The sequence below is a fragment of the Vicia villosa genome, linkage group LG6, assembly GCF_029867415.1.
Source record: "Vicia villosa cultivar HV-30 ecotype Madison, WI linkage group LG6, Vvil1.0, whole genome shotgun sequence".
Taxonomy (NCBI): domain Eukaryota; kingdom Viridiplantae; phylum Streptophyta; class Magnoliopsida; order Fabales; family Fabaceae; genus Vicia; species Vicia villosa.
The window spans coordinates 43,825,326-43,841,242 of record NC_081185.1 but is presented as its reverse complement, the minus strand read 5'-3'; the positions used below and the strand labels follow the sequence as shown (position 1 = coordinate 43,841,242).

Below are 15,917 nucleotides of genomic sequence, written 5' to 3'. Positions count from 1 at the left end.
CCAATCTAACACTCTTAGGTGTCACTTCACATACCCAACTCATATCTCAGAATTGCTCAATCAATTCCAATTCCTTAACCATCATAGCCGACATATGCAACGTCTTTCGACTCAAAGCATCGGCCACAACATTAGCTCTTCCTGGATGATAATTCAAACCAAAGTCATAGTCTTTCAACAACTCTAACCACCTTCGTTGCCTCATATTCCCTTCTGATCAAACAAATACTTCAAGCTCTTATGGTCGCTAAACACTTCAAATCTAGAACTATAAAGATAATGCCTCTAAATCTTCAATGCAAACACAACAACAGCAAGTTCTAAATCATGCGTAGAATAGTTTTTCTCATGAACTCCCAACTGTCTCGACGCATAAGAAATAACTTTATCATTTTGCATAAGCACACCTCCTAAACCCATCATAGAAGCATCACAATAAACCACAAAAGATTCTTTCGAATTAGGCAATATCAAAATCGGAGCCGACATCAATCTCTTCTTCAACTCGGCAAAACTCTCTTCAAATTGAAGATCCCACACAAAAACCTTACCCTTACAAGTCAACTTCGTCAACGGAAGTGCCAACTTAGAAAATCCTTCAATAAATCTTCTATAATAATCGGCTAATCCCAAAAAGCTTCTAATCTCGGTAGCCGACTTAGGAGTTTCCCATCTCAACACGGAATTTACTTTACACGGATCCACAACAATGCCACCACCAGAAATGACATGACCAAGAAAACCAACTTCTTTCAACCAGAATTCACACTTGGATAACTTATCATACAACTTCTTCTCTTTCAATACTTGCAATACCAACTTCAAATGTTCAGCATGATCTGATTCTGATTTAGAGTAAATCAAAATATTATCAATGAACACCACCACAAAATGATCCAGATACTCATGAAAAATATGGTTCATGTACTCCATAAATACTCCCGATGCATTAGTAACACCGAAGGGCGTCACGGAATACTCATAATGTCCATAACGTGTCCTGAAAGCCGTCTTCTTCATATCCTCATCTTTCACTTTAATTTGATGGTAACCCGGCCTCAAATCATTCTTGCTAAATACACGGGCACCAACCAATTGATCCATCAAGTTATCAACTCTTGGAAGTGGATACTTGTTCTTGATTGTCACCTTACTCAATTGCATGTAATCAATACAAAGTCTCATACTTCCATCCTTCTTCTTAATCAACAACACTGGAGCTCCCCACGGTGACACACTAGGTCTCACAAACTTCTTCTCAAGTAATTCTTCCAGTTGCTTCTTCAATTCAGACAACTCTGATGCGGATATCCTGTACGGTGCCATAGACACGGGTCTAGTACCAGGTACAAGATCAATGGAGAACTCAACTTCTCTCTCTGGCGGTACATCAGGAATTTCATCAGGGAAAACTTTTGGAAATTCACACACCACCTTTAACTATTCTATTATAGCTTGATTCTCAACAGACATCGATGCAACCAAAGCAAACACTTGCAATTCTTCCTTCATCAACATACGCATCTGTCTAGCCGACAACAACTCAATACCTTCCTCTTCAAGAGAAGAAAACCTCACTAACTTATCATAACAATTAATGTGAACATGGTTATGCTCTAACTAGTTCATCCCCAAGATCACATCCAAACCTCTCAATGGCAAGCAAACAAAATTAACAATAAAGTCTCTGTCGAAAATCGACAAGGGACACTTTAAACATACAAGAGAAGTAGTCATCGATCCCTTATCCAAAGTATCGACAACCATCTCTCCGTTCATAGCAGACAACACAAGACCCAATCTTTCAACACAATCAGCAGAGATAAAATAATGAGTAGCACCGGTATCAATAATAGTAATTAAAGGAATGCTATTAATGAAACAAGTACCTCTGATGAGTGCATCCTCACTAGTGGTCTGAGTTCCCGACAAGGCAAACACCTTTCCACTAGCTTGTTCCTTCTTGGGCTTCTGACACTTGCTTCCAATATGTCCTTCTTCACCACAGTTGAAACATACTATCTCCTTATGCGTGCATTTAGACAACGCATGGCCAAACTTCCCACAATGAAAACACCTCTTTGATTCAACATTGCACACAGTGCTCTTATGGCCAACCTTGCCACACTTGAAGCACACAATACCAGCAGGAGCATCTCCCCCAGTAGTTCTCTTACCCTCATAGGCTTTCTGCTTACCCTTGCCAACTGGAGCATCATAAGGCTTGCCACGGCCTTGTTGACTCTTGCCCCACTTCTCATTAATAACCCCATAATGAGCGTTGTTGTCTTCTTCATAGATCCGACAACTATCGACCAAATCAGCAAAGACAAGAATCTTCTAGTAACTAACCGCCTTTTTGATTTCTGGGCACAATCCATTCTCAAACTTGATACACTTTGAAATTTCACCATCTAATCCATCATAATGTTGGTAAAACTTAGCCAACTCTCCAAACTTAGCAGCATACTCCACAACCAATTTATTCCCTTGCCTCAACTCAAGGAATTCGATTTCCTTCTTGCCACGAACGTCCTCAGGAAAGTACTTCCCCAAGAACTCCCTACAGAACACAACCCAAGTGATCTCTTCACCTACAACCTCCAACCTCTAACGAGTCTCTAGCCACCAGTCATTAGCCTCGACTGCTAGCATATGAGTCCCATACCGAACCTTATGATCTGGAGTGTAATCCATCACACAGAAGATTCTCTCAGTCTCCTTTAGCCGTGTCAATGCGTCATTAGGAACATGAGTGCCCTTGAAAACAGGTGGATTCTCCCTTTGAAACGTAGCCAAATTGCGAGAAACAACATTCTCACCAACATTCGGCTGATGTTCCAAAGCTTGAGCCATTGCTTCCAAAGCAACAGTAATTGCAGCATCATTCCTCCCAGCCATCTCAACTCGTCACTACAATACAAAAGCAATCAGCACAAATAACAATACAAGTATTGTGAGGCTACACTACAACAGGACACATGGCCGGACGGACCGACCTGCTCTGATACCACTAATGTAACACCCCAAATCTACCCCGCAATTATTAGGATAAATCAGAGTATAAAATCTTAAAACAAGCAACATATTTGAGGCATCACATTTTCAAACTTAAGCAAACTAACATACAAGCTCACATCTATATTGATACATAACACTTATAATGGAGGAAACGTACTTCATTAAACATTCAATCAGAAATAGTTCACAATATCGCAGCGGAATTCAACAACACCATGAATTCAAATCATATATCCTTGCCAACATGGCACAACATATCCAACATGTCTCAACAAGGCATAACAACAAAATCCAACATGTCTCAACAAGGCATAACAACAAAATCCAACAAGAGATAATCAACATAACACAAGATACAGGCAAGTATCGCAAACACCCCCCGAGTGCTACGTATCAAAGCATAGACACACCGACTCGAGCTATATGGTAAACAGCTACATCGCGTTGTTACCTGCACGTTACCAACAAAGGGTAACATTCAAACAAAAGGGGTGAGATATCATTCATTATAAAGGAAAGTATGATAATATTCAAAGCATGGAAAGAATCATGCATAGGTCACCACTTCTCAACTTACATAACTTACAATAAATTTCATCACAATTGCAACATTTTGGTCGATCCCAACACCATAATCAATTTCACAACTAAAACATCAACACATCATAACTTTCATATCTCAATCACAACAAATAAATGTGACTCAATATGCGACTTTATGTTATGCGTATGCATGTAGTGTCATTTGGAGTAAACTCCCAACTTAAACATTTGCATTTAGGCTAACTTAAAAATTTGCCATTTAGGCCAACTTGAACATTTGCCACTTGGGCCAACTTAAATAATGCCATGGATGCGACTCAATGATGCACACCCACAAATACAACTTAAACAACATAAGCAACATAAACAACATAGCCAACTTGCACAACATGGTCAACTTGAACAACTTAATCAACTTGATCAACTTAATCAACATGAACAACTTAATCAACATCAACATCATTACATTTCTTAGTAATTCATTGCATCTCAAACACATTCTTAAGGTATTCAACCTATTCGGTATTCACTTCTCAAAATATCCTCAATTTAGCAACATACAAGTTAAGAAAAGCTTTATAAATCCAAAGGTTTTCAAGTCATATACAGTAAATAGACATTGATTAGAGCTTCATGGAGGTTCAAACGGCACTTAAAAAGGAGTTACGAATCAAAAGATACATCATTTCAAAGTTTGAACAAGTTATGCATAACAGGGTCCGCTTAGCGGCCCTCCAGCGCGCTTATGGAAACTAAAATTTCAATAACTCAGCTTGAAGCGCGCTTCTTACAACTAAAAACAGAAGCGAACCAAAATCTGAGCTCCGCTTAGCGAACTCACTTAATTTTTCAAAAACAAACAGCATCCGCTTAGCGGGCGTGTGATTATACAGAAAAATAACAGAACTACACAGCACTGCGCAACCACACTTCCACCATCCAAAACTCATCCCAATCAACAATTAAACACATATAATCACATCAGCAATCATCATTCATTATCAATCATCAATCCAAACATGTTTTCAACCACAATTTCATGAAATTTCATCATAAACCCTAAAGTTCTACACATTCAATTCAAGGTTACTACATACATCATCTAACCCACCCTAAACATCATCATACAACTCTTTAGCATGAAAGAACCCCACCCTTACCTTGGGTTTCTGATTGAAGCCAACTCTATCTTCAACCTTGAGTTTCTCCTCTTCTTTTCTCTCTTCTCTTCTTTCTCTATTTCCCAAAAATGAGCTTCTAACTACTATTCTCTAAAACCCTTGTTTTTGTTAAACCCTTACTAACTCTCAGTTACTAATGGGCTCTATTTAGCACCTCTCAATTACTAATACCGACTTAGGCCCAATAACTCATAACATTTACTAACTTATGCTATTTACTAATAATATTCAATAATTAACACAAAATCACTTAAACACATAATCAATTAAGTAAATCTCATATCACAAAATTAAATAAAATACGAAAAGAAAACGGTCATTACACAAAGGGCACAACTTGATACAGCATCACCTTCCGCACCGTCACAGAGGAGTCATCTCAATGAGGCTTCTTCCTTTGGTGCACATGAGGAGGAGGTACCGAAGGTAGAGGTGCCGTGGAGGAGGCCCAAGATGCCCAGGACGCCGAAAATGTTGAGGTACCCGATGATGATGTTGAGGAACCTGCATAGGCGGATGATGATGGCTATCCAGGGGGCATATGACAGATCCCTCCTGATTTATTATCAAGACCATACTTCCTGTTATGTATGGGGTGGAGAGGTATTATAATTTTTATCGTTACATTTCGTATTATTTATTTTTCGTTTATTGCCCGTTCTTATTTATTTATTTTCGTATACTGCCCGTTCGTATTATTTATTTATTTTCGTTTAATTTCGTATACTTCCCGTTCTTTTTTATTTATTTTTGTTGATTATAATGCTTCAGGAAAGGAAGGCGTTGAAACATGTCAACCACTCCCGCAAAATCTTTGATCTATATGTTCCTAATGCTCAGTGGTTCCACAGTGTTATCATTGCATCCAGTCTTGCCGGATTATTCAGTACTGGTTACGGTAGCATTAGCACCGACATGCAGGGTGCTTTTGCTTAGAGATGACATAAGGAGACATCATCTTTCCACTCTCCATTTGGGGAGTTGACGATCACCCTCGACGATGTTGCCTGCTTGCTCCAACTACCTATCAGAGGTAGGTTACTCAACCATGCCAAGATAACCAGACTTGAGGCGATTGAATTGATGGTTGAGTGTTTGGGAGCTAATCTGTTCCAGGCTGCTCAGGACTGCGACTCTACAAACGGGACGCATGTGAGGTTCTCCTACCTAAAGGAGAGTTATATGAGAAGCACCTCTGTAACACCCCGAATTTAATTAAATTGGTTAATTAAATTATTAAAGGATTTAAATATTGGATTTAGTCGAATTTGGATTGTCGGTGTTATTTTAAGAGGCGTATTTGGATTTATTAAGTTAAAGTCAGATTTTAGTCGGATAGTCGAAAGAATAATATTAAGAATAATATTATTTTTTATTGAGATGTTTATCGTCGAAGTCAGAATTATTTTATTAAGTCGGTATATTAAAATAATTGGAATTTATTTTAATGAAATTTAAGTGGAAGTATTGTTTTAACATTAAGTGTAGAAATGATATGGGCTTAAATAGTGGTGTTACTATGTAATAATGGGTATAATGCTATTAGGCTCATTTGTGTGTAAATATGTAGTATCATTTATCATTTTGGAATTAGAAGAGTGGAGCAACCGTGAAAGAGAAAAAGAAAAAGAAAAAGAAAGAGGGGCTAGGGTTGTGAAGAGGAAAAGAAGGAGACCAATGGGTTGCTCTCAAGAACCATTTTTCTCCAATCTTCCATTGATTTCTCCTTAGAGCTGCACTCAATCCAAGGTAAGAGGGGAGATTTTTTCTACCTAAATGGGAACATGATAGATTTTATGTGGGTTTAGGATATAGATTGTCATGGTGTTGGGTTAATTTTGTTTTGTTACTAATTCAATTCGATGTTGTTGTGCGTGTTGGAATTGGGAATTTAATTGGAAATAAATGTAATATGTGCGTATGAATTAAATGATAGAATTGGCTTAATAAATGCATAGTTGCACGCCGTAAGGCATTTGGGCCGTCCAGCAAGTGTCTGGTGACGTCCGACAGGCTTTTATACTTTGTGACTTCCGGCACACACACGGGGACGCTCGTCATTGTGAGGGAGGGGTGTCGAGTGGCAGCATTAATGTGGGGCACATGGAAGGTGACGAGGGGCACATGGGGGTTTACCATGAATTATTCCATATTTAATTATAGTAGTATCCTATAAGAATTAATTTATAAGGTAGTATATATATATATATACACTTAGTATTTTAAGTAAGTAATATATAATGAATATGAAATGAATAAAATAGGGAAATGGAGACATGGGTGACATATGAACTGAGACGTGAGTCTCAAGAGAATAGAGACTTGGAGAAGGGGGTCTCCATTGTGGAGAAGGGCACATCTGTTACTATTCACCCATTCCCCACTCTTGCCCCCTTTTCCATTTCATTATTTTAGTAATTGGCTTGTTTATTAAATGATTATTACTTGTGACTATTAAATGAGTAATGACATAATTATATAATTGAAGAGTGGCTAATAAGTGGAAATAGAACATGATTATGAGATGAATTAATATATTGTGAATAGTAGTATTAGTAGATTATGAGATGCTAGAAGGGAAATAATAATCGAAATGAAATTAATTTGGTATGATTATTAATTGGTTGATTTAATTAATAGACGAATTAATTTCAATAAGTCTATTTGATTGGAAAAATACTTTTTTTTTTGTTGACAAAATCAAACTCAACATATTTCATTCATAACACAAAGCTCAATACAAGGAGGTATCACGTTAAAAATCCTACGCCTAGTCCAAGAATTGGCCGCCTTAGCTAACGTATGGGCAACCAAATTCGCTTGGCGCTTAATGAACTTTACCTCAAAGTTCGGAAATAAACATAACATATTCTGAATAGATCTAATGATACAACTAAATTCAGAGGAGCCGACATGTTTAGCTTTTACAGAATTGACAACAACTTGACAATCACTTTCAAAGACAACATGAGAAAATTGGGAGGAGATGGCATATTGGATTGCTTCCTTCAAAGCAATGGCTTCAGCTTCAAAGACCGAAAGCAGACCTACATCCCATGAAATACCTGCTCTAATAAAACTCCCCAAATGATCCCTAAATCACCAACCTCGATTAGTAGTACCACGAACATTATTGAAACCCGCATCGACATTGCATTTTACCTGCTTAACCATTGGCGGACTCCAAACTGCGGGAAAATTATTAGTATCACACTCCAAAGGTTCCTTTCTAGCTTCGAACCAATCATACCAATTATAATACGCTTGTAAACCGATACGAAGGGCGTCTTCTCGACTATCTTTCCAAACGACATCATTTCTACTCTTCCAAAGAACCTCAAGCATGACCGCAAATCTACCTGCAGTCCTACGGTCCTCCCGACTACAGACGTCAAAAATAATTGACTTAGCATCATGAAAAGAGTGTATTTGAGAGCCAATTATAGAAGACAAACCTGCTGCCTGCCAACTCTGAAAAGTAGAAACGCAGCCGAAAAAAATGTGCCACTCATCCTCTTCTTCCAACTCACACCACGGGCAAATAGATGGACATAGAACATGATGTTGTTGCAACTTGGTTCGAGTCGGGAGGCATCCCCTACAAACCCGCCATAACAGATGCTTAGCTCTAGAAGGAGCGGAAATATTCCACAGATTCTTCCAATTACCCTCCATACCATGACACCTCGTACCCCTCTGCAATTCTCTCCACATCCTATACCCCGATTTCACACTATACTCACCATGCTTCTCCTCTTGCCAAACCAACCTATCCTCCACAACATCCTCCACCAACGGTATTTTAAGAATAGATTCAGCCCCTACAGGATCAAAAACACTCCTCACCTTATCCACATCCCATTGCTTGACATCAGGAAGTAAAATATCTTTAACAAAAAATGCATGGGCATCTCGACCTTGTGGACCTCTAACCCACCTATTGTCTTTCTCACGAAGCCACGGATCATACATAACCTTAATATTATTTCCTTCCCCTATGCTCCACCTACTCCCCACCTTTAGCACCTCCTTTGCTTTCCATAAACTACGCCACACATAACTCGGATTGTTACCAACCTTAGAATCAAAATAAGATGAATGAGGAAAGTACCTTGCTTTGAAGATTCTAGCAACAAGAGAATTGGGTTTTGCCAGAATATTCCAACCTTGTTTTGCAACCATAGCCATGTTGAAAGCCTTGAAATCTCTAAAACCCATACCCCCCCTCACTCTTCAGCATAGTCATCCTCTCCCAAGCCAACCACCTGATACCTTTGTTATTACGACCCCCCCCCACCAAAACGAGTTAAGCATTTTTTCAATATCATTCACCACACCATTCGGAATCAAGTATACACTCATAATGTAGGCTGGGATCGACTGAAGGACTGATTTAATCATAACCTCTTTCCCCGCTTTAGATAAAGCCCGACCAGTCCAAGAGTTGATTCTTCTCCAAATTCGGTCCTTAATGAAAGAGAATACCGCCTTTTTGCTTCTACCAATCATGGACGGGAGCCCCAAATAAGTACTTGTTCCCAACACACGTCTTACCCCCATCACTTTGGCTAGATCATCTTGAGCTGGCCCACTCAAGTTACGACTGAAAAACACTTCGGACTTAGAAAGATTGATCACTTGACCCGTCGCCTCAGCATAAATATTCAGAATCTCCATTAGATTAGAGACTTCTTCTAGGTTCGCCCTGCAAAAAAGAAAACAATCGTCAGCAAAAAGCAAGTGGGACACGCTGGGTGCCCCCCTGCAAATATGAGCACCATGTAGATCTCCACGGGATAAACTATTCGGTTTATCGGTAAATTACGGTATTTTGAGAATTTGACCGTAATAGTGCTTTGGTTGAATATTTATGTTGAAAATAATGTATTGCTATGCCAAAGATGTTGTTTTGATAATTATTATGTATAATGGAGTTAGAGGTTAATTGGAGGTTGAATTGGTTTACTTGATATATTGCCATATTGTGATTATTTTGCAAATTGACCGAAAATTGTGATTTTGCTTTGGATGCTTTTGTTGCGATTAATGTTGTGATTGCCAATATGATTATTATTGTGCATTTTTATGTGAATAGCCTTATGGTGTGAATTATAGCCAATTTTGATATTGTGTAATTATTGCTATGAATTGATAAGTTGTGTTGTGAGCCTTTGGCTAAAGTTGAACGGTGTGATGTTGATATGTGATCGTTGTTCTATTGTTGTTAAGTTGTGTTGTGAGCCTTTGGATAAATTTGAACGGTGTGATGTTGATATGTGACCGTTGTTGTTGTTGTTGTTGTTATGTCGTTGTTTCGTTGTCGAGTTGTACTTGTTGTATGTTGCCGCATAGCATAGCATAACATAAAGTTGAACGGTGTGATGTTGATATGTGACCGTGTTGGAGGCTTTGCCTTATGCCTCGGAATTACTGGCAATTGATAGCGTTGGGAGTTTTACTCTAATGGTACCACATGCATATGCACAGTTGAGTCGCATTCGAGTCGTTGTCAGTTGTTGTTGGTTGGTATAACACCTCATTTCTACCCGGAAATATATGCAAGAATCAGAGTTTCAAAATTTCTCAAAAAACGAATGAGGCATCACATATTCATTTCAAAACAAATCACTTTATCGCATATAGCGGATTCATAGCACTACCCTTAGTCAATCAACAAGTACTCAGGCACATAATACTTTTTAAAACAGAATAACTTCTTTCATTAAAACAGCGGAGTCATATTTCTCAATCTTTGAATCAATAACATCTTATTCAGCTATGATAAATCAATAAACAACAACAATCATAAACATCATAAATCATCCCCCCGAGTGTTACGTATCAGAGCGACAACTGGTAGCTCCACCCCAGTCTCACAGGTATGTAGTCTAGACACGCACAAGTGGTCCCTAATGGTCACTAGGGTCTACAGTTCCCATGGGGTACAAAGTGTTTGAGGCAACAAGCGTGCCAGCTGTCGCTACCGCGAAAAATGGATCAGAGTCGCCAGCTGTCGCTACCGCGAAAAATGGATCAGAGTCGCCACTAATATATTTATCCCATCGAGGGAAAGGAATACCAGATAACCTAACTCATAATAAGAACAAGGTCTTTCGACCAGAGAATAGGGTACGGGAGTCGGTTACGCAAGGGGAAGGTGCTAGCACCCCTCACGCCCATCGTACTCGATGGTATCCACCTATGTTTGTTTCTATCTAAAGGGTGTATCTATGTCTAAACCTAAATGTGAATGAATGCAAAAGAAATACGGGGAAAAGAAGGAATTATTTACAAGTGTGCTCGCTTAGGCCCTGCGACCCAATGCCTACGTATCCCTTTCAAGGAATCAGAGCGACTGTAGTTTGGCTCACGATTTTCTGTTTGTTTTTGTGTTTTTTAGTTGGGCGGAGTTAACGTTCGCGCTCTTGCATAAGGGGACAACCTAGGATGCAATAGAACGGAGATAACAATGCCCTTAAGAAAGGAGAGAAGAGAGAGAGAGAGTTTGAGTGTTTCGAGGAAATCCCTAAGGCAAGGGAAACTCGAGTTACTCTTTGGTTTGTGTCTTTTAGAATTTGGGAACTTACGCCCGAATGGTTCCCTAAAGCAAGGGAGATCCAAGCACTCGAATGATTCCCTAAAGCAAGGGAGATTCAAGCTTCCATTCCCTTTTTAATGATTTTCACTTTTTTATTAATGTTTTTGGTATTTTCTTGGTATTTTTTAAAGGGATTTTATTTTGAGTATTTATTAGGCGTTTTAATGTTGTAAAAAGAAAAAGAATGAGAATGGGGGAGACTAACCTAATTTCTAAACCTAGAGTTATTGTTATTTTAATCTAAGTCTAATGTTAACATGGCGACTAAATTCTAAAAGGAGCATTAAAATGGTATTAACAAAGTAGGCCAAAAATATAGCCAAAAACAAGTAACAAAATCACACAACAATTATGCAAAAGATAACATGGAAATGGTATAAAAGAATGAAAGAAGCAATTCAAGTACTAACACAAAATTAACCTAAAAAATACTAATATTTTTATGAGTTTTTTAAGTATTAAGGGAAATCTAATTCAAGCTTAACTATGTTAAAAATCTATTAACCCTAAAACTAACAATTTTATTGTTTTCTATGTCATTTTTATTACCTAAAAATCAAACAAAAATTATTATTCTAACAATTGTTATTACCTAAAAATCTAATGAGAAAATCATGATTTTAAATGTCTAAAAAAACTATGTCAAAGACTAAGTCAAGAATTCTAAATTCTAACAAAGAAAAAATGGGCTCAGGGGGTTTATGTTGAAATTTGAGTGTAGCCTAAGCAAGAGCGCTGCAGGCCCAGGGATTGAGCCCAAACAGAGTTTTTTTGTATTCAAACACACACAAAACGTGTGAGCTGGGCCAGAATGGGGGTATGAACAAGCAATCAGTGTAAGGCCCAAAGGTTCACTTGATCCACCAATTTCTAATGGTTTTGATTCCATTATTATTCTAATCTATCACCGTTAATTCCCACTAATCAATAGCTAATCACATTCAAACTTTGTAGTCAGTTAATAACATTCTTATTTTCATGCTAATTAACGATCAAATTCACCTAATCTTATGTTAATCAATACACATTAATTCAAAAAGAAATTAAAAGAGGGGCTAGGGTTACCTGATTGTGAGAATTGAACGTAGGAAAACTCCCACACTCTTCCCTTCACTCACGAACGATGGCGGCCCCCCCTCACCAGAAACAACGGAGTTCAGACGACTCCCTCCGGTGAAGCTCTCGTTCTCCTTGTCTTGCCAACTCACTCTCTTCGTTCCCGTCGCCTCTGATCAAACCTCATCTCTAATCCCTTCTGCACTTAGGCAATCCGTTGGCACTCAACAATCTCAATCTACGGGATATGAACGTAAAAGCCCCAGAAATCACACTTAAGATGCGAGAGGAAAACGTCGATTGAAGAAATCCAGAAGAAAGGAATTTGCTACGCTCGAAGCACGAAATAAACGTGAAGATATGTTGAGTAAGTCTTCAATCCTTTAACTTTGCGTTTGATTCTTCTTTGAACTTCTTCTTCTACTGTTCTTGAGCTTTTTCTTTGTACGAATTCTGAGTGATTTCTTGTTGTTTCTGTGTGTGTTGAGCGTTGAAGTGAGATTGTTTTCTTGTGAATTTCAGTGGTGATTGAAGAAAATGAAGGTTCGGTTGTGGTGAGTTTGTTATGAGGTGAAGAAGATGGTGCAATAGATGAAGTGTGTGTTATGGTGGAGAGTGAGAGGTTGCAGAGAAGATGATGGAAGATTGAGAGAAGAATGAAGAGTGGAAGGTGGATGAATGGTGTGTGGAAGATTGAAAAAATGGAGGAGAATGAGAGAATGGAGAGGAGAAGGTGAATTATGAGAGAGTGAAGGAGGAGAGTGGAAAATGAGCGTGAACCTCACAGTGAAGAGTGATTCAGTTATATAGGGATTCTAAGGTTAGTTCTTAATTCTGATTTTTCAGTTATCCCTTTTCTGTCACTCCTTCCCCTTCTTCTTCTTTCAAAAATCTGTTAGTGATTGCTAGGTTTTGTAACTGTTGGTTAGTGGTAGTTAGGTTAGTTATAAGCTGATTCTGTTAGGTTTGGAAGTTAGTTATACATGTTAGGAGTTTGTTACAAAACTGTTTTTTTCTGTTATAGTTGTTATGAGTCTGTTGGCAGTTAGAGGAATTAGTTAGTTTTCTGTTGGGGTTGTTAGGACAATTATATATTCTGTTATGGTTAAATCTGTTAGGTAGCTATGGAATGATTGAAACTGAATCTGTTAAAATGTGGTTAAGAAGTTAAGTTTAGTAATATGCTGCAAGTGTTTGGTAGATGTGGGTTAGGGAAAGTTTGTTTATTGGTTTTTGAAGTGAATGGATGGTTAAGTTGTGTGTGCAGGGACTGGTTTCTTTTATGTAACAGTTAGGTTTTGTTGAAGGTATTGAATTGTTTTTGGTATGAAAGTTTGTTTGGACAGTGGTTTGAAAACTTGTTAGTGAAAGGATTTGTTTTGGGAAAGATGGGATATGACAGTTACAATTAGTAATGTATGCATTGTGAGTTTTTGAATGATGTTGATCGGTATGTTGTATGAATGTATATTGAACTGTATGGTTTTAATGTGAACTATTTTGAACTTGCAGAATTGAACTTGCTTTGTTCCGTCCCTTTTTTTTTTACTTGAAGTAGGTATTTGTGGCGGGGTTTGGTTTAGTGTATGTATAGCTGGAAGTTGAACTGAATTTGTGGTATGTGTGCACTGATATGAGGTTTTGGTTTGAATGTACAGGTTTTTATGAGACTTGAAGGAACCAAAAGGTGAAGGAAGCTTGTAGAATGACTTGGAGGTTAACAAGAAACATGGGATAAAGAAGAAATAGTCTTGAGATGTATAGTGACCTTAAGTAGAACATATAATTTTCTTTTGTAATGTGACTATTGTATTTGTGGAGTATGGACAATTGGATATGTATAGTGGATTGGTAATGACATTGTAATGGAACTAGAGAATGGTTTTTTTTGTTAAATCGAGAATAACTTGTAATGGCTTGTGATGGAATTTGAGATAGAATGATATGTACAATGTGATTTATAGGAACTTTTGAATGATGTAAGTGTATGGATTTTTGTAATGGGATTGGACATGTATTTTCCCTCCTTCCCAAAATTCAAATTCTCATGATCAACCCTTTTTTATTTTTTTGAACCTTGAATGAATGGATAGAAAACCTCAAGTTTAAAGATAAGCCATGGTTGACAAGTCAACCTCCCATGATTAACTTCGATCAAGAGTAAAGGTCCCCACCACTTATCTTCCCAATCTCTTGTACCAAAGTTCAAAATTAATGAATTGTAACCCAAGTGACCAAGGACACGAACATCACCCATGATCACTGAGAAAATGAGAATATGCTCTTAGGTGGAAGAGGAACTTTAATGATAATGAACCCTAGAAGGCTCACCACGTCTTCACTCAAACTCCTGAAATAAAGACCAATTGCATGCCTCAAGGTATATATATGAACCCCATATTTTCAAAATCCTTGATCCAATGCAAAATTGTTGAATAATGATGCATAATACTTTAGATGACCTAAGAAGTATGTACATGAATGCAAAACCTAAACCAGTTAGAAATTAAATATGTGGGAAAATTTTGGGGTGCAACAGCTGCCCCTATTTAATCGTCTTAAACCTGAAGGTGAGATTGGCGTTAGCCTTTCGAACATTCGAGGTAGACGAAGATTAAATACTAAAGTACCAGAAAATTTGCGCTCAGAGTAACGGGTGGATTCCACTTTTCCTTTTTTTTTGGACGCCTCCGCTTAACAAGCTTCAGCAAGTAATTGTATGATATTCCCGTAGGATTTCCTCGAAGGAAAGAATTGGTGATGCTTATTTGCAACAGGCAAGTGCAAGAGATTGGTTTGCCATGACCCTTTAGGGGAGTGTATGACAAACGTCCACAACTCGAAGGTCGGGACACTTATGACTCGTAAGTCGGGAACTAACGACTCTACGGTCGGAAAGCAAAAGATACACAACACGAGGGTTGAAAAACTGACGACTCGAGGGTCGAAAAGCAAAGGATTCGCAACACAAGGGTTGGAAAATTGACGACTCGAGGGTCAGAAAGCAAAGGATTCACAACACGAGGGTTGAAAAATTGATGACTCGAGGGTCGGAAAGCAAAGGATTCGCAACACAAGGGTTGGAAAACTGACGACTCGAAGGTCGGACAACACGAGGGTTGGAAAACTGACGACTCGAAGGTCGGAAACTCAGAACTCAACTCAACGGTTGGAACACTCACGACTCGAGGTCGGAAAACAAAGGACTCACAACTCAACGGTTGGAATCTTCACGACAAAAGGTCAGAAACTCACGACTCGAGGTCGCAAAACAAAGGATTCACAACTCGAGGGTTGGAAAACTCACTAAATCTGAAGGGGTATGCCGATAACCATCGGACTTGAACGGGGAGGACTAATCAATACTAAACCTGACCGAAGGATGCCCATAATCACGAGACTTGAAAGGGATGCCAATAATCATTGGACTTGACCGAAGGATGCCCATAATCACGGGACTTGAAAGGGATGCCAATAATCATTGGACTTGACCGAAGACCAGCGGTGGCTAGACTCTA

General features: G+C 38.5%; 1 protein-coding gene across 1 annotated transcript; it reads right to left on the bottom strand.

The window, feature by feature from the left end:
- Window positions 1-285: 285 nt before the first annotated feature.
- On the bottom strand, window positions 286-2,901 carry LOC131613599 (uncharacterized). The gene is made up of 4 exons (XM_058885253.1): window positions 2,669-2,901; window positions 2,459-2,563; window positions 2,145-2,308; window positions 286-410 (listed from the first exon to the last, which is right to left on the bottom strand). The coding sequence occupies exons 1-4, from the start codon at window positions 2,899-2,901 to the stop codon at window positions 286-288; spliced, it is 627 nt and encodes a 208-aa protein (XP_058741236.1).
- Between the last annotated feature and the right edge of the window lie 13,016 nt (window positions 2,902-15,917).

What these genes read in the sequence shown, in the direction of transcription:
- LOC131613599 (XM_058885253.1), bottom strand. Translation starts at nt 2,901, where the DNA reads ATGGCTGGGAGGAATGATGCTGCAATTACTGTTGCTTTGGAAGCAATG. An exon ending in ACTCCAGATCATAAGGTTCG is followed by an intron (nt 2,564 to 2,668) that starts GTATGGGACTCA and finishes TGTGTTCTGTAG; the next exon opens with GGAGTTCTTGGGGAAGTACT. An exon ending in TGGGGGAGATGCTCCTGCTG is followed by an intron (nt 411 to 2,144) that starts GTATTGTGTGCT and finishes TGATGGGTTTAG; the next exon opens with GAGGTGTGCTTATGCAAAAT.